The sequence below is a fragment of the Helianthus annuus genome, chromosome 9 (genome assembly GCF_002127325.2).
Source record: "Helianthus annuus cultivar XRQ/B chromosome 9, HanXRQr2.0-SUNRISE, whole genome shotgun sequence".
Taxonomy (NCBI): Eukaryota; Viridiplantae; Streptophyta; class Magnoliopsida; order Asterales; family Asteraceae; genus Helianthus; species Helianthus annuus.
The window spans coordinates 35,150,172-35,175,105 of NC_035441.2; the positions used below are offsets into that span (position 1 = coordinate 35,150,172).

The following is a 24,934-nucleotide window of genomic DNA, read 5'->3' on the forward strand; positions in this document are numbered from 1 at the left end:
TGAATAGTGGCTGGCCTTTATATCAACTTGATATAAACAACGCCTTCTTGTATGGGTCGTTGTCTGAAGAAGTTTACATGAGTTTACCCCAAGGATATTATAATAGTGATAAGAATAAGGTGTGTAAATTGGTTAAGTCCCTTTATGGACTTAAACAAGCACCAAGAAAATGGAATGAGAAATTAACTTCTGTTATTCTAAATATGGGGTTTGTTCAAAGTCTTTGTGATCACTCTTTGTTTGTTTTAAAGAAGAATGATGTGGTTGTTATTTTGTTAGTATATGTTGATGATATAGTTATTACTGGAAATAGTCCTTCTGAAATTGAAGTTGTCAAAAGGTGTTTAAGTGATAACTTTCAAATTAAGGATTTAGGGCTATTAAAGTACTTCCTTGGTATTGAGGTATTATATTCAAATGGTTCTATTTGTTTGTCTCAGAGGAAGTATTGTCTTGAACTTCTTGCTGAATTTGGGTATTTAGGATGTAAACCTGTTGGAACCCCGATTGAGCAGTCACATGTCATAACTGCTAAAACTGATAAAGATACTAGTTTTCTTGAAAATGTGACTGGGTTTCAAAAGTTAATTGGCAAGTTAATATACTTGTCATTAACTCGACCAGACATAAGTTATGCTGTCCAATATTTGAGTCAATTTATGCATAAGCCTTGTCAGGCACACTTGGATATTGCTTTGAGGTTATTAAGGTACTTAAAGCAGTGTCCAGGGAAGGGGGTTTTATTCAGGAAAACTGATAGCTTTGACATTGTGTGTTATGTTGATTCTGATTGGGGAAAATGTACCAAGACTCGTAAGTCTGTTACAGGTTTTGCTGTTTTTGTTGGAAACACACTTGTATCTTGGAAAAGTAAGAAACAAGGTGTTGTAGCTAGGTCCACAGCTGAGGCTGAGTACCGTGCTATGTGTTCAGCTGCGTGTGAGGTAATGTGGGTCAAAAATGTTTTGCCTGAGTTGAAGTTTAATTGTACTTTGCCAATAAAATTATTTTGTGATAGCAAGTCTGCTATTTCCATTTCATTAAATCCAGTTTTTCATGAACGAACCAAACATTTTGAGTTGGACTTACATTTTTTGCGAGAAAAAATTGCTAGTGGGATCATAGAACCACATAAAATTGCTACTGATGAACAGTTAGCAGACATTCTCACAAAAGGGTTGAATGTGGTACAGCATGGTTTGTTGAGTGAAAAGTTGGGTTTATTTGATATGTTTGCAGTTTGAAATTATGGGGGGATGTTAAAATAATATGCTCATGTTGTTATAATTTCATCCTGCTTATTGTTTGGGCTTGTTATTGTTTTATTGGGCTGTTTATATTGGTGGGCTTATAAGCCTGGTTGTTATAAGTTGTTACAAGTTGTTGCGATGGACTTATGGGCCGAGGGGTCTTTTCTGTTTATCTAATATTGTTTGAGGTTCTTTGTGAAAGTTTCTTTTATCCAGGTATATAATTGATGAGAGAGAAGGAAGAGTTCAGTTGATCTAGATTTTTCTTAGGGTTTCACCTAACTCGCTGGATTCTCTCTGTGTTTGCTTAGATCATCTGTGATCTAAGCTGTTGGTGTGGCGATCTGTTCTCCAAGCTGTCTTCATCTTCAAGTTGTTGAAGAGTTTCATTGTTTCTTGTTGATTTCTGAAAAGAGATCATTGTTGTGTTTGAGATCTTGTTGATCTCAGTTTATATTCTTTGTATTTTTGTTTGTATTTCTTTGATTACATTCAACAGATTGTTAAATCTGTTGAATCTGTTATTGTACTTCATAGATCTCAGATATTTGAGATCTAGGGTTTGATTGGGTACTTTTTTTGGTTTGGGTTAATAATAGATTTTGTCACAGTTTTGTCGCTACATCTTGTGTATTTGTTCAGTTCCTTTTAGATCTATACCATTTTACAGAACCACTTATCTATACTTTCAGCGAATAATTTGTAGGCCCTTCACTGGCTGTGAAGATCTACTAATGGTGTTCTTGGTCGGGGAGAAAAAGAAATAGATTTGGATTGAGAGACATTGTATAGAGTGAAATTGAATTCTTGAATTTATAACTTTTTTAGAATCTTTTTATTTTATTTAATGGGGCCCAACTTTTTTTAATATTTTTGAATAAAATGGTAAACGACTAAACTGCAGTCATGTGCAGTTAATGCACATAACAAAAATCTATCATCCGTATGGAAAAGGATGTGATGTGCGTGCTTTTTCAAACATAAAGGACAATCGTTCTTGATACTACATTAGTTTAGAAACAACTTTTCAAAGTTAGTATAAACATAAGTACGTGGGCTTGGGTTGGGTTTGGCTTGAGGCATATGCTGACACGTGGAATGGGAGCCCCTCACCGTCTGGTTATGTAGCCGCGGGGTATGGCGGGGCGTGGGTTGGGTGCACCGTGTGGCAGAATAATTAAAAAAAATACAAAAAATTTATAAAAAATCACACATTTATAAAAAAACCTACAACTTCATTAAAATTTTAAAAATTACATAATACTAAAAATTACATAATTTCTCAAAATTACAAAATAACAAACCTAAAGCGTTAAATAAATTTCAAAAAGGTCGATCTTGTCGAACGCCTTTTTTTCCTTGTCTCGAAACTCTATGTTAGCCACCGCCACCCGGTCCTCGTGACTTAAATCGCCACCGGGAACGGCTTCGTAATAAGCTTTGAAACGCTCGAGCTTGGGCCGTAGCTCGCGCCATTTATGTTGGCACACGTTGAGGTTGTGGCGGTCGTTACCGACGTTATGTCGGTAGGCTCCGAATGCTTCCACCCAATATTTTGTTTGGCTCGGTGGCCGACCCTTCATAGCGTCAACGACGCTTGTGACGAGAGCAATTTCCTCTTCATGGGTCCAGGATGCCATAGCGGGGTTGGGTTCGAGAGAAGTGGGGTAGCGGGTTCGAGAAGATGGGGTGGACCAGTGGGGTAGCCGGTGGGGTTGTTGGGTTCGTGGGATGGGGGGACCAGTGGGTTGGGGTTACAATATATAGAGGCCTTTGGGGACCCGGGTGGCGGTTAGAGAAGATGGGGGACCGTTTGAATTTTAAATTTCGAAATTTAAAAAGACCGCCTAACGTGGCGGGTGAGCAAATGAGATTCAGCCAACTAGCATGGCCATCCCGCCCAACGCCCGGCTTGAAAGCCAAGCACCAAAGACCACGCTCAAACCCAAGCCCACCCAGGGTGATGGCTTGAGCATTTTTCTCCAACCCACGCCCAATCCCCCACCCATACCCCACGTTCTAAAGTCTAAAAAGTGTACTTCACTCCAATAGTTTATGAAAAATCAGAAGAAAATAAAAACATTTGACCATGTCTTTTTACCAAATTGCCATTAACCTCTTTTAAGTCGAGGAGGAAGAGAAAATATTACGATAAATTATAGTCGTTCTTACCAGCCGCTTTTGAGAGTTCCCAGTTGCGATCATTAGGGACCTGCCATACGTTATAACCAAGAAGCCCCTTCTCTTTCGCGTAAGCAACTTTATTTCTGATAGTCTCCACATCATCAAACCCAATCCAAAACGAACCAATTGCACAATAACTCATCACGTATGTTGAATTATACACTGGATTAACTCTGTAACTGCTCAAGTACTTCTTGATATAGTCATAGCTCAGCGACCCATCTATTGTTATAGCAATACCTTTAGCCAGTGCACCGATGCCATTATCTTTGGGGTCCACAAGGGTCCAGGCATAGCCATGGTATGCTAAACCCAACACCAGCTTGCTAGCCGGTAATCCTCTTTTGATCCATTCATTTATACCATAATCTGTATTCTTGTGGCTAAATGGATCATATAAGGCTGAATGGGCCCCCGTGAAATTATCGATCTTAGGTGTATGAAAGTCGTATGATTGAACATGCACCCAATCAAAATTTCTGCGTACTGAGTCAACGGGGTAACTCACCAAGTCGAGTTCAGGTGAGAAATGACCTCCCATGGTCAAGATCAGTTTTTCTTCATCCACCGCAGCTCGCCACTCGTTAAATAAGATCCCTAATGTGGTTATGTTTCCCTTTGTTTTTAACAAAGTTGTAACATAAAGATCGAGCCCTTCAAAACCGTAAGCCCGAGCCATTTTTATTGAAGACTCGATGAAACTCTTTCGATAGGCGGGGTTTTCGGTTATCAGCAAAAATTTGGATGAATTCCCGTCCTTGTGTTCGCAGCCCTCATTTTCTGTCCATATTGACAAAAGTGGCTTAACTGATGGGTTGCTTTTTTTGATGGTAGATGTAAACGACGATATATACGGCTCGTCTGATGTTAATAAAACGAGCTCGTGGGTTGAAGAGTTGATGTATGCAAAAGCACATATTAGGTGAGTGAAAAGAGCCGTGTTTATGTTGGGTATCGGGTATTCGCTACCGGTGTACCAATAACCGGATTTGATCCATGTGTGTGATGCTGAAGCTTTCAATTGTAAAGAGAGGAAGATGTAGAAGACTAGAAGAGTCATCAGTTCGGACAACAATTACAAGGCAATATGGTTTTGATATTTTTTGCTCTTCAAAGAGTTGTCTTATATGTAGTAGCAATTACGATGCTATGTTTTTCAACTGTTTGCCTTCAAAAATAGTTCAAGTAAAATAACCTTTTCGATATTATTATTATTATTATTATTATTATTATTATTATTATTATTATTATTATTATTATTATTATTATTATTATTATATTATTATTATTATTATTATTATTATTATTATTATTATTATTATTATTATTATTATTATTATTATTATTATTATTATTATTATTATTATTACTACTACTACTAATATTACTATTACTATAGTATGGTATGGGATCAAATACAAACTCTTTTGTTTGTAAGAACCATAAGAACCAAGACATAAATGACAAGTGTTCTTTAATTAAAAATTAGTTTAGGGGTAATTTAGACCTTTTGACCTCTTTATTTATAACTATTTAAAATTAATTATCAAAATATCCGTAAATCCAAACAGATTACTTCAAACTAAAATTTAATTTTTGTAACATATCCATATCAAACCAACTTCCAGGAACCACCAACAAAAAAACATAAGCACACCCACATAAATGACATTAGCACAATCAAAAAAAAAAAAAGAACTTCCATTATTAGCACTCTGGTTTCAATAAAAAAGGAACTTTTGTTATCAACGACCTTAGCACAATCAAAAAACGACATTAGCATAACATAAGACCATCCACATTATCAGCATTCTCGTTTCAATCAAAAAAGGAACTTCCATTATCAACGACATTAGCACAATCAAAAAACGACATTAGCATAATCAAATAACGACATTAGCACAATCAGAAAACGACATTAACACAATCAAATAACGACATTAGCACTCTCTTAACACCACCGTCTGGGCATCCGACGGTAACACCAACAAAAACAACATTAGTACAATAAAATAACAACCTTCCAACAAATTTATTTCTAAATAGGCTCCCAATAACAACACAAAAGAAAAAAAAAATACAACAGATACTATTACATAACTAGCACAATTTCACTTTTTTTAATTTTATAAACAACACATATTGTTCTATACTAGCACAATTTCAGTTTTTTTTTTAATTCTACAAACAATAGATACTGTTACATACTAGCACAATTTTATGTTTTTTTTTAATTTTATAAACACATACTGTTACATACTAGCACAATTTCATAACTATTACATAAATAACACAATTTTTTTTTTATTTTTAAAAACAACACACTGTGTTACATGCTAGCACAATTTCATGTTTTTGTTTTAACTTTGTAACTAACACATACTATAACATAACTAGTAGAAAACAAATTTATTTCTAAATAGGCTCTCAATAATAACACAAAAGGAAAAAATAACAACATATAAGAATTACACAATACAATAAGAAATTACGTATAGATTTAAAATCAACACAATACATTTTCATATTAGCACATTTCAACTACATAACTAGCACAATTATAAAACATTTTTTTAAACTTTTTTAAAAGTCATTTTTATAAATAAATAAAAAGTATAGCAATATGGTACTTATATTAAAGATAAAAATACTTGATTTTATGGTATACTTTTTTTCCAAAATAAATGAAATATATAAAAGTTATTTTAGTTTAAAAAACTTAGTGGAAATAGTATTTTATTGGAAATGACTAAATGACTAAGATACCCCTAACTTGATAGTATTAATTATTAATTATAGGGGTTTTATTTATAATCAATATCAACCCTTGATTTAGACTATTAATGGCTCAGATCTGTTCTTACGGTTTTTACACTTAGCACTGTTTGTACAGGATCTCAACTCTAGTACTACTATTATTATTATTATTGTAAGTCCAGAAAAATACAAGAAAAGGTGTAGAATATGAAGAACAAGTCGATTGTATTGATGAATAAGTGCACACGATATCAAGTATCGCCTGGTACACAAACACTTTGTATTGCAAACAATCAACAACTAACACAAGACCAAGGAACATCTTATTTATAGATTATAGGATGACCTAATACAAATGGGCCAAGCCCAACCCTTATAAGCATATGAGACCTATCGACCAAGCCTAACATTAACATATAACCAATCCAAAACAAGTAAACCAAGATAACCTAAACCTAAATAAGTACATGCCCTTACAATATCCCCCTAGGTTTATGTTGTCTTGGCTGCTCATGCTTCACTTGGGCTTCTTCTTTTGCTTCTTCTAGGAATCAGGTAGATGTCTTCCAACATAAGGACCAAAAAAATTGAGTTTCCACTCTTGAACGTTGTCCAGGAGCATAATTTAGCAATGTAATCTGAGCAATCGCAGCTGTGAAGTTCTTAGCATAAACTTCATACTGAGGATCACTCTTGATCTGTGTTCTTCCTAGAAGCTTTATATCATTTTCTCCAAAACGCATCAATTCTTTCACGTCAGCAACCCTGTACTCTTCAGTTTCAAAAACTATCACTGTTTGACTGGTAACGGGATCGTACATCCAGAATTACAAATCCTTCAAGTTGTTATCTGGAAGCTCTTTCAGTAATGGAACATTCTTGTTTGCTTCGTAGGAGGCCACATTACTGTCTTAAATGGCTTGTTGGTGGAAGGATCTAAAACATCTTCATGCTCCAAGACAAACGATTGAGCTAATTTCATATCCTTGAAGTTCACTCTAGCTTGTTGCTGCAATTTGTTAAAGAAATTCCATCCAATCTTGCAATTGTGATCCCTGCATTGATCATGATAAAAAGCTTTGCTCAGTTCTCGAAGATCTACTGCAGTCCAGGATTCAAAAGCTTTTGCATTATTGTAGTACTCCACAGCTCCATTCTTTCTTTTCACTAAGAACAATCCATTTTCATCGTTATACGCCCAACTAACAATCCCAGACCTGTTGCCATACACATCAAATCTATCTTTTTCAGTGATAACTATGTATCTGTCTGGCTGGTCTTGAAACCCAAAGTTCCTTTCAGCACCCACGTTTCTCATGATCACCTCTTTCTGCTTCATTTTCTAATTAGCAGTACGAGGAGGATTCTAAATGTAACAATCAACAGCTTCCTCATGTTCTTTTTCCATTTGAGCTTTTTCTTCAGCTGTGTATTCCATAGGAGGCTCAGCAAACTCCTTAGGAAACTTTCCTTCTAATTTCTGTTTAAGATCCATAACCACAACTGTGAGGGATCCCAAATGTGTCTCGAGCTCATGAATCTGCTGATTTTTGTGGGTTATTTCTTCCATAAGGCTTGCAATTTGGACGTCTTAAAAAATCTTGTCTTCTTCATGAGCAGTGATCCTTTTCATCAGAATTGCAACATCATTATCCTCAAACAACTCTTCACTATCAGGGCTACTAGGCGCTTCTTGAGTTCTTTCCGGACTGGGTTTAGTAGCTGCTGCAGCTTCACTAGCAACTTGTTGCAACAACTCAGCAGCTTTCAGCACATCGGCGTTACACGGAGCGCTGCTCGACCCTTCACCTGTTTTGGGAGCAGGCATGTACATTGCCGCTCTTGGATTCAATATGAAATCAACTATCGCTTCACTTACAGGTGTTCTAGAAACATGAATAGGTGGTCGTTCAAAAGCCCCAGGCATGGTCGATTCTGGATTTGATCTTGTTTCAGTATCTATCTCACGACTGATCCTAGGATTTCTTCTGCTACGCTTCCTAGGATGAAGATCAGCCGTGGGATCTTTAGTTACACTTTCAGGTTCAGCAGGGACAGTCTTAACCGGTTCAGTGCGAGGAGGATTCACTCTTGATGGTTGATCTTTAATAGGTAGTTCTGCTGTTAGGCTCTCTACGTTAATCTATGTTTCAATAGCACCGACATTCGCATTTAGCTCTGCATCTAACTCCGCTATAACAACCCTCGAAAAACACCCTATTATACCCTAAACGGGCCCGTTTAACCTTAGTTTTAATAAAAATCAAATAAAATAAGAAAAATACATCGCTCGCGGGCTACAACCGAGTCCACTATGTGGCTCGCGGAGCGCGAGGACCTTCTGTCTATCGAACCCTTAGGTTGCCACTTGTCCTGTTATGTGTCGAGACTATACAAGTGACTAACCAGACCTAGCCATAGATAGGCCTGGCTCGCGGGCTGTGAAGGAAAAGAAAAAGGCTCTCGCGGGCGCGAGAGACCTCTAATCCAGCCTATAAATAGAGGCTTTTAGCCTCAGTCCCAACTCGCTCAAAACTTCTTTCTCTCTCAGACTTCTGGCTCGAAAATTATCGGGTATAATACCCCTGAAACACGAAGCTCTGCCTCGTTGTAAGTATTTTAACCCCTAATCACTAATCTGTTACCCTACCCGATTGATCTAGGGCTCCTTAACGCATGTCAAGGCTCTGTCTGACTCAGTTCATTATAGTTCCTAAATATATACTTAATCATTTTTATTATCAAAAATCAACCTCCAATATTTGTAATTTTTGTAATAAAAATTTTGGCAAATTTTTATATGAAAACCATCATCAAAATTTACTTGTAAACACTAGTTTAAAAATATTTTTCTAAGTGTTTAATTTCTACAAAAAATTTTGCTATAGTTTCCCCTTAAAAATGGAGGTTTTCATGCTTAAAAGCATATCATTTTCTTTTAAAAACTCATCACCAATCATCAAAAATTTACACATAACTTACCATATGCTTTATGTCACACCCCAACCGATGGCGGAAACATCGGGGTGCGGCACTAAGCGCTCAGATTGCTCATGAGATTCCATAACAACTAAAGTTTCAATATGGATTAATTAAATTTCAAGCAAAATTTGTCTAAAGCAACATCACCAACAAAAGTATCAAATACAACCATGAATCATTGTTCAAATTCTAGATTAGACTAGGTGGGTTTCTAAGCATCAGCCCTAGCTTGATTTCCATGATTCAGCATCCTATCAGCCTGCAACATGTATTAAAATAGAGTCAGTACAAAAATGTGCCGGCGAGTATACAAGTTTGAGTACATAGCATAATAGATTCAAAAGAGTCATATCCATAATGTAAATGATAACAAACTAGTTTCAGCCATCCTAGTGTTCGCAGTCCAAGTGATAGCCCAAGTGTCCCGATGCTTTGGTGTTTTCCCAAGAATCAAGGAAAACTAGAATCCTCCTAACAATACCCCCGAGAATAATGGGGAGGTGCATCTTCCTATAGCGCTACTATTGTTAAGGCGAAACTACACACTCTGGATTAAACGTACACACAGCATAAAGAATCAAGAATCACAAGCTTCACATACACATGGGACAGAGTTTAGATTCAAAAGTATCAAGTTTCATATTTTAATAGAATACATGTTACATCCCAAAGTTTAAAACAAAAAGGGATCGAGTATACTCACAGTGATTGTTTAACAGTATAACTGTTTTGGATCAAAGGGAGCTCTTTAGGTTTAGCATGATTAGATTACAATAGATAAGTGTTGGACAGAATAACGAGATTGCGCAAAGTGTCGGATTAGTCATCTGTTCGGATGGTCGTTCAATCAGACGGTAGTCCGATCGGATTGTCATTCGATAGAGGTGACTATTGTGAGTGGGGAACGGATTGCCATCCGATCGGATAGTCATCCGTACGGATGGCCATTCGATCGAATGGTCATTCGATCCAAGTGTTAGATTTCCAAAAGTACAACTTTTATGCCAAGTGTTCACTCCGATCGGATGGCCATTCGATCGAACGGCAGTCCGATCGGATTGCCATTCGATTATGGGAGTTTCCAAAGTTTCAAAGTCTCGGTTTCAAAAAGATTCCAAGTATAGGGGGTTGCAAGATACATGCCACTTCGATTGGATGGATGTTCTATCAGACGGCAGTCCGATCGGATTGCCATTCGATCGTCATGACTTGTTCCGTTTTGCAACTTTGTAAAGTTTCTAAGTTTCTGGTTTAACGGTGACGACACGGTTCTTCCTGAGACAACAGTAAACACATCATTGTTCAGCCGGTATGATCGGATGGGAATCACCCCGTCCGATCAGGTGTCTGTTCTTGATGGTGTTCATGTCGGAGTCCGTACTCCGGTCACCTTTCACCGGTAACAATCCATTTTCAAGCCGACTCCAGACTAATCATCAAGTCTACAGTCCGTTTGGGTCTAGATTCCGCCGTTTTAAGCAAGAGTTTACGAAAAGATGAAGAAGAGCACTAGTTTTAGCTGAAAAGTTTAGATCTAGCAAGGTTTTGGTGTAAAAATTCAAGAAATTCCTTAGATCTGAGCTAGATCTTGACTAGAATGACATTACAAAACAGTTTGTACAAACCGTCATGATGATGTCACCCTCAAGAGCTCAAATCTCAAAGATTTCACGATGAAAAGTGTGATTTCAAAGGAGAATCACGTAGAGAATAGTGTAGTGATTAAAGATATACAAGAGTCTAGTCTAAAACGTACCGAAATCGCCAAGAAATGGAAGAAAATGGGAGTGCGTGCGTTTGGTTCGAAGGAGGCTGTCACATCAGTAAGAAATGATGTGACAGGTCCTATTTATAGTGTGTGTGAGGAGGTAAGGCGGTGTAGCACGGATCAGATGGCACTTCGACCGAATGGCCCTCCGATCGGATGGTCATCCATTCGGATTGCCATTCGGTCAATCCCATCCTTTCCGCGTTCGAGTCTTTGATTCGTTTTACGAGTTAGATTTAAGCATTGCGTTGCGTATTATTGGGTAATAGTATCACATAACTAGATTACATTATTAACACAAAAGTTTCCAAGTTTCATAGTTTCCGCCAGTGACAAGTCTCCAGTCTCTCGTTCACCAAGTCTCTAGTTTCACGAGTCTCAAGAGTCAAGCACCAAAGTATCAAGTGTCAAGAATAAAGAATCTAGTTTCCAAGTATCAAGTGTCAAGAATCAAGAATCTAGTTTCCAAGTATCAAGTGTCAAGAATCAAGAATCTAGTTTCCAAGTATCAAGTGTCAAGAATCAAGAATCAAGGTATCAAGCCTCAAGAATCAAGTATCGAGATTCAAGCCTCAAGAATCAAGTATCAAGAATCAAGTCTCATAGTGTTAAATACCAAGAATCAAGTTTCTAGAATCAAGAATCAAGTATCATAGTATTAAGAGTCAAGAATCTAGATTCAAGTATCAAAAGTATCAAAAGTGTCAAGTATCGCATAGTTTAGGGATTAAAACTGACAATAGTTAAAAGTCTAGGGATGCAGGCGTTACAGTCTCCCCTTCTTTAGGAGATTTCGTCCCCGAAATCTAGGAAGAAGACTGCTCGAAGAGCTGCGGATACTTGGTCTTCATTTCACTTTTAAGTTCCCAAGTGAATTCGGCGCCGCGTTTTCCTTCCCATCGAACCTTGGCTATGGGAATTTTGTTGCGCCTCAATCGCTTGATGCCTTGATCCATGATTTCGACCGGTTTCTCCACAAAGTGTACAGCTTCATTTATTTGCAAGTCTTCAAGGGGAACCTATAATTCCTTGTCGGCTAAGCACTTACGTAGGTTAGACACGTGGAAGACTGGATGTACGCTATTTAGTTCTTATGGCAGGTCGAGTATGTACGCCACCGTGCCAATCCTTTCGAGTATCGTGAAAGGACCCACATATCGAGGAGCGAGCTTTCCCTTCTTACCAAAACGAACCACTCCCTACCAGGGAGATACCTTGAGAAGAACTTGATCTCCAACATCAAATTCCAGAGGCTTGCGCCTTTTATCAGCATAACTCTTTTGTCTGCTCCTGGCCTTGATCAAGTTATCATGGATCTGAAGAATCTTATCCATTGTCTCTTGAATAATTTCAGGGCCAGTAAACTGCTTGTCACCAACCTCATGCCAGCTGAGAGGAGATCGGCACTTGCGGCCATACAAAGCTTCGAAAGGAGCCATCTGAATACTAGAATGATAGTTGTTATTGTACGAGAACTCAATCAATGGTAAATGTACATCCCAGTTACCTCCAAAGTCGATGACATAAGAACGGAGCATATCCTCTAGGGTCTGAATAGTACACTCGGTCTGTCCATCCATTTGAGGATGAAAGGCCGTTCTAAGATTTAAATGAGAACCCATAGCGGATTGAAAGGTTTGCCAAAGACGTGAGGTAAAACGACCATCACGGTCCGAGATTATGTCAAGGGGAATGCAATGATGGCATATAATCTCATCAGTATAGATTCGAGCAAGCTTCTCCACTTTATAATCTTCACGAATAGGAAGAATGTGAGCGGATTTGGTCAAACGATCAACGATCACCCAGATACTATCGTGACCAGAAGGTGTACGTGGTAGTTTAGTAATAAAATCCATAGCGATGCTATCCCATTTCCAAACAGGGATTTCGGGTTGCTCTAAGAAACCAGATGGGCGTTGATGCTCAGCCTTAACCTTTATACAAGTAAGGCATTTCGAGACATAAGCAGCAATGTCCTTCTTCATCCCGGGCCACCAATAAGTCGTACGCAGATCATGGTACATCTTATCGGCACCTGGGTGAATAGAGTAGCGAGACTTGTGAGCCTCATCCATAATGAGCTCACGAAGGTTATCGCGATCTGGCACCCAGATGCGATTGAGATAGTATTGAAGTCCATCAGACTTAGTTCGAGTTGATCCATAGAAGCACCACGAATTTCCTCAAACAGATTCCCTTCATTAGCTGACGAATACTGAGCTTCACGAATACACGCATGGAGATCACTAGAGATACGAATAGCGTTAACATGAGTTTTACGACTAAGAGCGTCGGCCACTACATTCGCCTTGCCAGGATGATAGCGAATTTCGCAGTCGTAGTCGTTAAGCAATTCCACCCAACGTCTCTGTCGCATGTTCAGTTCTTTTTGGTCAAAGATATGTTGAAGGCTCTTATGGTTAGTGAAAACCACACACTTTGTACCATACAGGTAGTGTCGCCAGATCTTTAACGCAAACACAACTGCACCAAGCTCCAGATCATGAGTAGTATAGTTTTTCTCATGTATCTTGAGTTGACGAAAGGCATAAGTAATAACCTTGTCCCGCTGCATGAGCACACAGCCCAAGCCACGGTTCGAGGCATCACAATATACTACAAAATCATCATTCCCATCGGGGAGAGTAAGAACAGGAGCATTACACAAAAGAGTCTTAAGAGTCTAAAAAGATTCCTCTTGCTCGGGACCCCAAGAAAAAATCGCCTCTCTTTTTGAGTCAACGAAGTTAGGGGAACAACGATCTTAGAAAAGTTCGCAATGAATCGGCGGTAATAACCTGCCAATCCTAGAAAGGAACGAATCTCAGATGCAGACTTAGGCATACTCCAATTCTTCACAGCTTCGATTTTAGAAGAGTCAACATGAATACCTTGCCTACTAACGACATGGCCAAGAAATTGTACCTCATTAATCCAAAACTCACACTTAGAGAATTTAGCATACAAACGTTCACCATGTAGGAGTTCATGCATCAAGCGTAAATGAGGAGCATGATCAGCTTTAGATTTCGAATAAATGAGAATATCATCAATGAAGACTATCACAAAACAATCAAGATAAGGTTTACAAACACGGTTCATAAGATCAATGAACACAGCGGATGCGTTGGTCAATCCAAAAGGCATGTCCACGAACTCATAGTGCCCGTAACGAGTACGAAAAGTGGTTTTGGGCACATCATCTTCGAGTACACGAAGCTGATGATAACCAGAATGAAGGTCAATTTTCGAGAAACAGGACGCGCCTTGTAGTTGGTCGAATAGATCATCAATCCGAGGAAGAGGATAACGATTCTTAACGGTAAGCTTATTAAGTTCACGGTAGTCGATACACATACGAAACAAACCATCTTTCTTCTTGACAAATAGCACAGGAGCACCCCACAGAGAGGTACTTGGACGAATGAATCCCTTGTCGATTAGTTCTTGTAGTTGGCTAGATAATTCTTGCATCTCGGAAGGTGTAAGTCGGTAAGGAGCCTTGGTGACAGGAGTCTCACCAGGTATGATATCGATACGAAAATCGACAGATCTAGGAGGAGGAAGACCAGGAAGATCTTCAGGAAAGACGTCAGGGAAATCACACATTACTGGAACGTCGCTTATGTTCTTCCCCTTACCCTTTTATTCCACCACGTGGGCCAAGAAGGCAAAGTTCTGTTTACGTAAGTACCTGTTCGCTTGAGTGCATGACATCAACTTCAGTCCTCTCGAAGGTCGGTCACCATAGACGTGCAAAATATCACCAGACGGAAGGGGTAGACGAACAAACTTCTCGTGACAAGCAATCTCGACATGATTCTTATGCAACCAATCCATGCCGATAATGACATCAAAGCTACCCAATTGCATGGGTATTAGATCAATAGTAAATACGTGGTCGTTGAGAATCAATGAACAACCACAGAGAATAGAATCAACTAGAATCGATTTACCATCGGCAATCTCCACCGAAAACGACTTAGGTAACTTAGAGCGTGCACAGTTTAACAAAGATTCAAACTCTACGGACACAAAGCTTCTGTCGGCACCAGTATCAAATAGTATCGAAGCGTAAAGATTATTCACGAGAAACGTACCATTAACGACGTCATTGTCGTTACGCGCCTGGTTAGCATTAAGATTGAACGCTCGTCCACGAGCGGCTGGCTGTTGGTCCTGGTTCAGCTGAGGACACTGATTACGGAGGTGAGTAGTATCTCCACACTTGTAGCATGCACGAACAACATTGACGGGCTTAGGATTCTGCTGAGGAGCTGGAAGAGCTGGTAAGACTGCCTGAACTGGGCTTGCTGGGCTGGTTGGGTAGGGTTAGCTTGTCGACAGTAAGGAGTCGTGTGACCATAGCGGTTACAGTTGGTGCACAAACGACATGTAGAGGCAGCAGGATGATGAAAATTACAAGTCGTACACTTGGGATGAGGACCAGTGTACTGCCTCTTGACTTCAGTAGCAGTAGGGTTCTGAACAGCAGCAGCAGGAGCAGGTTTAGCAGCAGGGTTTGCAGCAGGAACAATAGCATTGCATCCTAAACCCTGTGACTTTCTCCTCTTGTTCTTGCTGCCACTTGGCTGCTGGGTAACTTGATGTGCAGACTTAGAGGGAGCAGGGTTAGCAAACTGTTTATCACGAACGCGGTTGTTGTTGAGACTAGCTGCAAGACGGTAAACTTCCTCAATAGTTTCAAGCTGTGTTGCTTCAATAGAATCACGCATAGCAGGAGGTAGACCATTGATGTACTTGGTTATCATTCGCTTAGGAGTGGAAACCAAGTGAGGAATGATCAAGCTGAGTTGCTTGAAACGTGTAGTATAAGCCAGATTATCATCACCAATCTGCTTCAAGTGCCAGAACTCTTCTTGAAGCTTCAGTTGTTCATGGGGAGGCAGAATTCAATCATCATTAATTCTCGCACATCAGCCCATGAAAGAGCATAGGCTTCTTCATTCGAATAGATGTTTCTCTCAATTGACCACCACTCTAGAGCTCTGCCTTGAAACATTCCCGTTGCACTCCTAGTCTTCAAGTGTTCGGGGCATTCACTGTTAATGAAAGTAACCTCGATGCTATCAAACCACTCGAGCATAGCGGTCACCCCATCACTGCCCGTGAAAGGCTTTGGGTTGCAAGAGATGAAGTGTTTGTAGTTGAACTTTGTAGGCTTTAGCTTCTCGGCCTTCGAGTCCACAGAGGATGGAGGAGTGTTTGATCCTTGGATCTCAGAGACGATCTTTGGCACAACTCGAGCAATCTAGTCGGCCATGAAGGACATCATCTTTTTCTGAGACTTTTCCCTGGATCTCTTGAGAGTGTCGGATAGCTTACAAGAAGACATCTAATGATCCAACAAGAGGATCGTATAAGTCTAGATTCACAAAGTCTTACAGCATAGATTCACACACGATAGATTAAAGACTCAAGATTCAACAAGATTCACATAGATTACAGATTTAGAATTTCAACAAGTTTCACTTAGATTCCGATAGATTAGACACCACAAACCCACGACCTTCACATGGCATGTTGTACGAAGTTTGGCAACATGTCAGAAACGCTTATATATAGGAAGTACCGGCGGCGTATCCACCACGCTTCGGGCACATCACTTCTGCCTTGTACTTGGTGTCATGTTACGTGTCGCAATTGCCAAACACGACAACACACTCATCATCATCATCATCCGCACGTAGATTAACTCGATAGATTTACATAGATTCCAATAGATTCACATAGAGTCCAATAGATTCACATAGCTTAGAGTTAACAACCTCATCACAAAACAACGAAATCCCACATGGCACGTGCTATGAAAGTTCGGCAACATGACGGAGGCACTTATATATAGGAAGTACCAGCGGCGTATCCACCATGCTTCAATCATGCCACGTTCGTCTCGTCATCGGTGTCATGCTTTGCTAACCATAACATTAGATTCCATCACATCTCATAAAGATTTCACATAGATTAACCAAGTAGATTCAATAACATAGATTAACCCATTAGATTCAACAACTTCAACCGATGTCCACAAAACTACGAACTTCACTTAGCGCGTGGTACGAAGGTTCGGTAACTGCCAGAAACACTTATAGGCGGCGTATCCACCATGTTTCGGACATGCCATGTCTGCCTCGTCTTCGGCGCTAGGCTACATTTTGTATTTTTTTCCTCAAAACCACACATGCATAGATTACACATAGATTACACTAGAATACACATAGATCACACGTAGATTTCACATAGATTCCCCCTAGATTACACAAATAGTTTCCCATAGCTTAGATTTCAACATCTCATCACCGGTATGCAAAATACTAAGTTTCGCATGGCATGTGGTACGAAAGTTGGTAACATGCCTAAAACACTTATATATAGGAAGTACCAGCGGCGTATCCACCATGTTTCAGACACGTCACTTCTGTCTCGTATTTCTATGCCATGTTCCGTTTAGTGCTTCATAACCACAGTAACACATAGATTCATAAAATATCTCCACATAGTATCATAGTTGATCAAGATTCCCACATAGATTCACACCATGAACAAAGCTTCATAAATATAGTTTGATTCTGAGATTAGAATTAGTGTTGTAGATTGCGGACATACGTGCGAATTATGTAAAAAGTCTTAAGATAAACGAAGAATCAAGTTTAAAACCACTCATAAAAATCGAGATAACACAAAAGATAGGCCCATAAAACATAGGATTGTTCCAGGTAGAGGAACGGTGACTAACCAAAGTGATTCAAACCTCTTTCGAATTGAGGCAACGTGTCTTGACTTACTTAGACAAATACGTCATCGATGTTAGGCCTACGATATTCGTCCTTTTGGTCATTTCACGTTCCTAATTGATTGGTAGTTTCGAGACCTTGGCGAGACGTGAAAATCAAGGAATGAGACAAGTTATCAAGGTCTGAGTTTCACCTCTAACTTGACAACATCGTACCCTAATAGCATTGGCACTTATCAACAGATAAGACCTACTAGAGTATGATAATGAGATTTCTCATCAAGGTTCGGATGTCACTCCTGACTTGAGGGTAAATCTCGTGCAAAATATAAACACCGATTTACAGTGTTTTCAAAGTATCAAGTGTATCTTGTGTCAGCCTTAGGGAAGGCATGTAAGTTTAGGAGGAAGGTGTGCTGCTAGGAAGCAGATACGGGAGAATGCATAAGTCTTAAACAACAGATAAGAATCAAGATTCCTAGAACTATAGAATAGGGCAAATATTCCTACTTATCCTAATTCCCTATAGTTATGGCTCTGATACCAATCTGTCACACCCCAACCGATGGCGGAAACATCGGGGTGCGCGACACTAAGCGTTCAGATTGCTTATGAGATTCCATAACAACAAAAGTTTCAATATGGATTAATTTAATTTCATGAAAAAATTTATCTAAAGCAACATCACCAACAAAAGTATCAAATACAACCATGAATCATTGTTCAAATTCTAGATTAGACTAGGTGGGTTTCTAAGCATCAGCCCTAGCTTGATTTCCATGATTCAGCATCCTATCAACCTGCAACATGTATTAAAATAGAGTCAGTACAAAAATGTACCGACGAGTATACAAGTTTGAGTACATAGCATAATAGATTCAAAAGACTCATATCCATAATGTAAATGATAACAAAATAGTTTCAACCATGCTAGTGTTCGCAGTCCAAGTGATAGCCCAAGCGTCCCGATGCTTTGTTATTTTCCCAAGAACCAAGGAAAACTAGAATCCTCCTAACAATACCTCTGAGAATAATGGGGAGGTGCATCTTCCTATAGCGCTACTATTGTTAAGGCGGAACTACACACTCTGGATTAAACGTACACATAGCATAAAGAATCAAGAATCACAAGCTTCACATACACATAGGATAGAGTTTAGATTCAAAAGTGTCAAGTTTCATAGTTTAATAGAATACATGTTACAGCCCAAAGTTTAAAACAAAAGGGATCGAGTATACTCATAGTGATTGTTAACAGTATAACTGTTTTGGATCAAAGGGAGCTCTTTAGGTTTAGCCTGATTAGATTACAATAGATAAGTGTCGGACAGAATAACGAGATTGTGCAAAGTGTCAGATTAGTCATCTGTTCGGAAGGCCGTTCGATCGGACGACAGTTCGATCGGATTGCCATTCGATAGAGGTGACTATTGTAAGTGGGGAACGGATTGCCATCCGATCGGATGGTCATCCGTACGGATGGCCATTCGATCGAATGGTCATTCGAACCAAGTGTTAGATTTCCAAAAGTTCAACTTTTATGCCAAGTGTTCACTCCGATCGGACGGTCATTCGATCGGATGGTAGTCCGATCAGATTGCCATCCGATCGAAGTGGCATGTATCTTGCAACCCCCTATACTTGGAATCTTTTTGAAACCGAGACTTTGAAACTTTGGAAACTCCCGGATTGCCATTCGATCGTTGATGCGTGTCGAGTGTGTTATATTTTTATTAATATTTTAAGACCTTTTTAACACTTTAGTCAAGTTTTAAATTTATAAAACACGATATTTTAATAACACTAAACACACATATGGGGAAGTGCACCCAGTGTGAGCGTAGTATAGCATTGGTAAGATACCGAGGTCGTCCAAGTACACAAGAGCTTTTAGTACCGGTTTATCCTCAACGTCTAATCAAATCAAAAGTTTAGAAAAAGTTTTAAACATGAAAACAAAAACTAAAAATGCTGAAAAATAAAATAAAATAAAAACAGATAGACAAGATGAATCACTTGGATCGACTCGCCTTTAGTGTAACCTTTGATGATTTCCTCACTTTTGCAGTTTTTATGAGATTAGTTATAGTAGTAGGCCACTCTTTTGAATGTGACGTTACCCTCAACCCAGTAGTTTGAGTCAGCAAGAATACAATCCTAAAGGGACGGAATATTGAAAGACAATTAATTAACTTATTAATGCGTAATGTGGTAGGCCCCTCTTTTGAAGGTGACGTTACCCTCGGCTAAGTGGTTTGAGTCAGCAGGGATACAATCCCAAATAGCCGGGTTAATGTATTAATAGTAGTTTACATATGAGGGGATCAAGCCATTGGCACCCCCGTCATCCAATACCAGTGGGTATTGAAGGAGGTCTTAGTAAGCTTGACCCAGGTCCTTGCAGGATCTATACACTGAACAAGGCAAGAACCTTACCAAACCATTCCCTTAACCCCCGACCAGGTAGCCAACATATCTCTATATAGACCGTAGAGATATGAATGGTGTAAATCTTTTATTTTATATAGACAGTAAAATAACGCCAAGACACCACAGACAAATGATAAGGAAGTTTCACCTTCAACATAAGAAACTAGTTATTAAAGTCATTAATTCAAAACCAAATAAAAAGTGCGAAAAGATTAAAAATCTAAAGTATTACACTAAATGTTTGTCTTCACCAAGTGATGTAAGAGACTTAGGCAAACATGGCCTTTGATTGTCAAGAACTCTTACTATCAATCTTGGATCCCGAGACTACTACACACACTCTATGATAGATGATGGATGATGGTAGTGGATGTGGGTTGTAGTGGTGGTGGAGTGTGGGTGAAGTGGGAGAGAGGTGGTTTGCCAAGGGATGCCTTTGAAGTGAACCAAGCACCTCTATTTATAGCCTGCACAGAAGCCCGGACACGGCCCCATGTCCATTGAGCATGGCCCCGTGTCCATCCACTTTCTCTTTCTTCATTAATTGCAATTTGTCTGCATTAACTCCACACGGCCCCGTGTGCAGAAGCGTATCTGTACTATCAAGATTTGCTTGGATTCTGTGAATCTTAGCGTTGACCACCGCCGTGTTGAGCTGGGCACGCCCCCGTGTCGGGAATAGAAGCTTCTATAGCTTTGTCCTTCCTGCAGACACCTGACCACGCCCCCGTGTCCGCTGGGCACGGGGCCGTCTTCAGCCTTCTGTTTACTTGTTTTTGATTGGGAAGATGCTTTCGAGGGGTCGGGCATGCCACGTTTATTCCTTTTCTTGTAATTATGTTAGATTTTGCTGCATATTTTCTTCTTTTGTTCATTTACGCTCATTTACTCCTGAAAATAAAAAAGGAAGACAAAAGCATACTTTTTCCAACATTAGTACTAAAAAAGGGTTAGTTTTACGCCTCATCTGATGTAATTTATATGTTGCATTTTACACACATCAATCGTCATGACTTGTTCCGTTTTGCAACTTTGTAAAGTTTCTAAGTTTCTGGTTAAATGGTGACGCCACGGTTCGTCCTGAGACAACAATAAACACATCATTGTTCAGCCGGTCTGATCGGATGGGAATCACCACGTCCGATCAGGTGTCTGTTCTTGATGGTGTTCATGTCGGAATCCGTACTCTGGTCACCTTTCTCTGGTAACAATCCATTTTCAAACCGACTCCAGACTAATCATCAAGTCTACAGTCCGTTTGGGTCCAGATTCCACTGTTTTAAGCAAGAGTTTAAGAAAATATGAAGAAGAGCACTAGTTTTAGCTGAAAAGTTTAGATCTAGCAAGGTTTTGGTGTAAAAACTCATGAAATTCCTTAGATCTGAGCTAGATCTTGACTAGAATGACATCACACAACAGTTTGTACAAACCGCCATGATAATGTCACCCTTAAGAGCTCAAATCTCAGAGATTTCACGGTGAAAAGTGTGATTTCAAAGGAGAATCACGTAGAGAATAGTGTAGTGATTAAAGATGTACAAGAATCTTGTATAAAACGTACCGAAATGGCCAAGAAATGGAAGAAAAGTGGAGTGTGTGCGTCTGGTTCGAAGGAGGTTGTCACATCAGTGAGAAATGATGTGACAGGTCCTATTTATAGTGTGTGTGAGGAGGTAAGGCGGTGTGGCACGGATCGGATGGCACTTCAATCGAATGGCCCTCCGATCGGATGGTCATCCGATCTGGTCATCTGATCGGATTGCCATTCGGTCAATCCCATCCTTTCCGTGTTCCCGTCTTTGATTCGTTTTGCGAGTTAGATTTAAGCGTTGCGTATTATTGGGTAATAGTATCACATAACTAGATTACATTATTAACACAAAAATTTCCAAGTTTCATAGTTTCCGCCAGTGACAAGTCTCCAGTCTCTCGTTCAACCAAGTCTCAAGTTTCACGAGTCTCAAGAGTCAAGCACCAAAGTATCAAGTGTCAAGAATCAAGAATCTAGTTTCCAAGTATCTAGTGTTAAGAATCAAGAATCTAGTTTCCAAGTATCAAGTGTCAAGAATCAAGGATCAAGTATCAAGTTTCAAGCCTCAAGAATCAAGTATCAAGTATCAAGATTCAAGCCTCAAGAATCAAGTATCAAGAATCAAGTCTCATAGTGTTAAATACCAAGAATCAAGTTTCTAGAATCAAGAATCAAGCCTCATAGTATTAAGAGTCAAGAATCTAGATTCAAGTATCAAAAGTATCAAAAGTGCCAAGTATCACATAGTTTAGGGACTAAAATTGACAATAGCTAAAAGTCTAGGGACGCATGCGTTACACTTTAAATATGCATTTTACACTATGACATGAACTTGAAAGTTTGTAAAAATTTGTAGTAACTTCACATGTTGTTTAGTAAGTTTAGTTACCTCTAAAAACATGGTTTTTAGTTTATCAAACTCATTCTTGTAAATTTTAGTTCTTTACAACTTGTATGATGATTTTCTAAAAATAATTATTCTTGTATTCTTTTTGTTAACAACACTTTTCTCGCTTTGATTTAACACTTAAAACATGATTAATTTCTTCAAAAACCATGATCATGTTAAACTTTGGTTTCTTGAAAGGATTATTTTTGAAATCTTTTATTTTCAAGACTTATATCTTGTAGAAATGTTCATCATACACTAAAACAAATTCATTTTCAAGTTCATGATAAATATAAAGGATGATCATTACAAATTTCACAAGATCCATCCTTATACTTGCTATATCATGTGTTAAACATCATCTAGCAAGCTTCTTATGATGATCAACATCATAAACACAAGAAATCAACAAACAAGTTTCATACATACACTAAAACAACTTAGATTTTCATGTTATTAAGCTTTATGTTCAAGATCATCTTCATGTTTCTTTGTGATTCTTAAGATTAACAAGTTACATAACCTTTTAACCACCAAAATTAGAAGTAATAACAAGTTGTGAGTAGCTTACTACTAGCTCTATGGCTAGGGAAGAAACAAAGATGAAGATGATGATGAATGAGGTGGATAAAAGCTCTAGGTGAAGGTCCTTCAACTTCCAATGCTTCCAAGCTTCTTAGATGTGCATAAGACACCTTAGGATCATCTTTGAATACTTGAGAATGGCTTGAAAATGAAAGTATGTGTGGGTGTGTTTGGGGCCGTAGGTAGAGGGGAGAAGAAGAGAAGGAGTTTGTTGTTTATGGTGAAGAATAATAATGAAGTTTAAACTTGTGGTTTTTAAAGAAAACTTCCAACATCTTTTTATCTTGGGGTTAATATGTTCTACATCAACACAACACATCTAATAAAATAATTGGAAGAAATCACTTGTGTGGGACCCATGTTGGATCCGCCAAATGGGGGGGGGGGTATGTTGTTGGATTTCAACTACTAGTTAAGGATTTAGTTAGCTTGTTAAGTGTAATAGTTAGGGTTTTAGGTGTTTAGTGTTTAAAGGATGTAATATGGTGTTTGATGTTCAAGACTAGCTTCATAACACTAAAACAATGCTTCTATTGAAAATTTGATGTTTCGGGTAGTGTCCGGTTGGTTACCGGTTCGTTAAAGTGCTAAATTGCGCAATTTAGTGTGTTTTATGTAGTCTTTTATCACAGTTTTGATTCCCGACACTTATGAAGGTATTCTGGACCATTAAACTATAATTCTGCATTATATTTTGTTGTTAAAATGCTGATTGTGTAGAATTCTGCAGTTTTAGTGTGTTTGAGTCACTTTCCGGCACTTAAACTATCACTCAGAAGGCAGTTTTATGATCCCTACTTTCCTACACACTATTCTAGTGTAACTCTTGGTTTCGGGCTCATTCTATGTCTTAACATCATGTCTGTCTGAGTACTGAACCCCCGTCAGTACTTCTAGGTTCTCTAATAACTGTGCTAACTTGTTCTGTGCACTAATTGAATCATACTGTGTTGCATGCAATAATGATAAGAAATCATGCAACATCTAATGCACTTGTATGTATATGACAACAATCAGAAAATCATTCATGTCATTAATTTAATCATGTACAGTCATTAAAGCACAAATTATTGTTTAATATTTGTCAGTTGTCATATAATGCATCTGTCGTTGTCACGTCGCCACTGAAGGCTTGAAGTTTATTATTTTTAAATCGATTAACCTTTTTCAAAATAAGATTATGAAAATATTTTAATAACTAGTAATGGCACATTCCTTTATTTAAAATTAAGGATGTTAAAATATCTGAGAATGTTTTTGTAGCAAAACTTATTTCAAAGATATTTTTTATGTCATGGCTTATGTTTAGTCGTTGTGTAATTGGATCTTAGTTAGCTGAATGAGACCCATTTCATACAACGGTCGTTCTTTCCTATGTGACCTTTCTTTCACGGCTCGTATCCTTTAATATCTTTGACGTCCTCATCTTCTCAAATCACCATAATTGCGTCAACATGTTAGCTCAGATCATTGGATGCCACGACATGCATATAAAATTTTGAGAATTGAGATATTTTGTAAATCTTTCCAATTGCAAATAAATCACTTAGGGGCTGTTTGGCAAGTGCTGAACTAGTAAGTGCTGAATCAGTAAGAGGTCTGAATGGGTAAGAGGCTCTGAACCAGTAAGTGCTAAACCATTAAGAGCTGTTTGGTTGTATCTCTGAATGACTGTGCAGAATGACTATTTTACTCCTCTGAACTCTTATGTGCTGAATGAAATGTATCTGTTTGGCAAGTGCTCTGAATAGTGTACAGATTGATGAAAAATTGTAAAAGAAAAATACAAAACCATAGAAAA

The 24,934-nt window shown here is 38.7% G+C and overlaps 1 protein-coding gene across 1 annotated transcript in view; it reads right to left on the reverse strand.

Annotated features, from left to right (window-relative positions):
* LOC110908489 (probable L-type lectin-domain containing receptor kinase II.1) overlaps nt 1-4,576 on the reverse strand; it is a 41,341-nt gene extending 36,765 nt beyond the window's left edge. Inside the window, exon 1 of the mRNA XM_022153435.2 lies at nt 3,423-4,576. Within this exon, the coding sequence (XP_022009127.2) occupies nt 3,423-4,494 (1,072 nt within the window). The 5' untranslated portion in view covers nt 4,495-4,576. The remainder of the gene's footprint in view (nt 1-3,422) is intronic.
* Between the last annotated feature and the right edge of the window lie 20,358 nt (nt 4,577-24,934).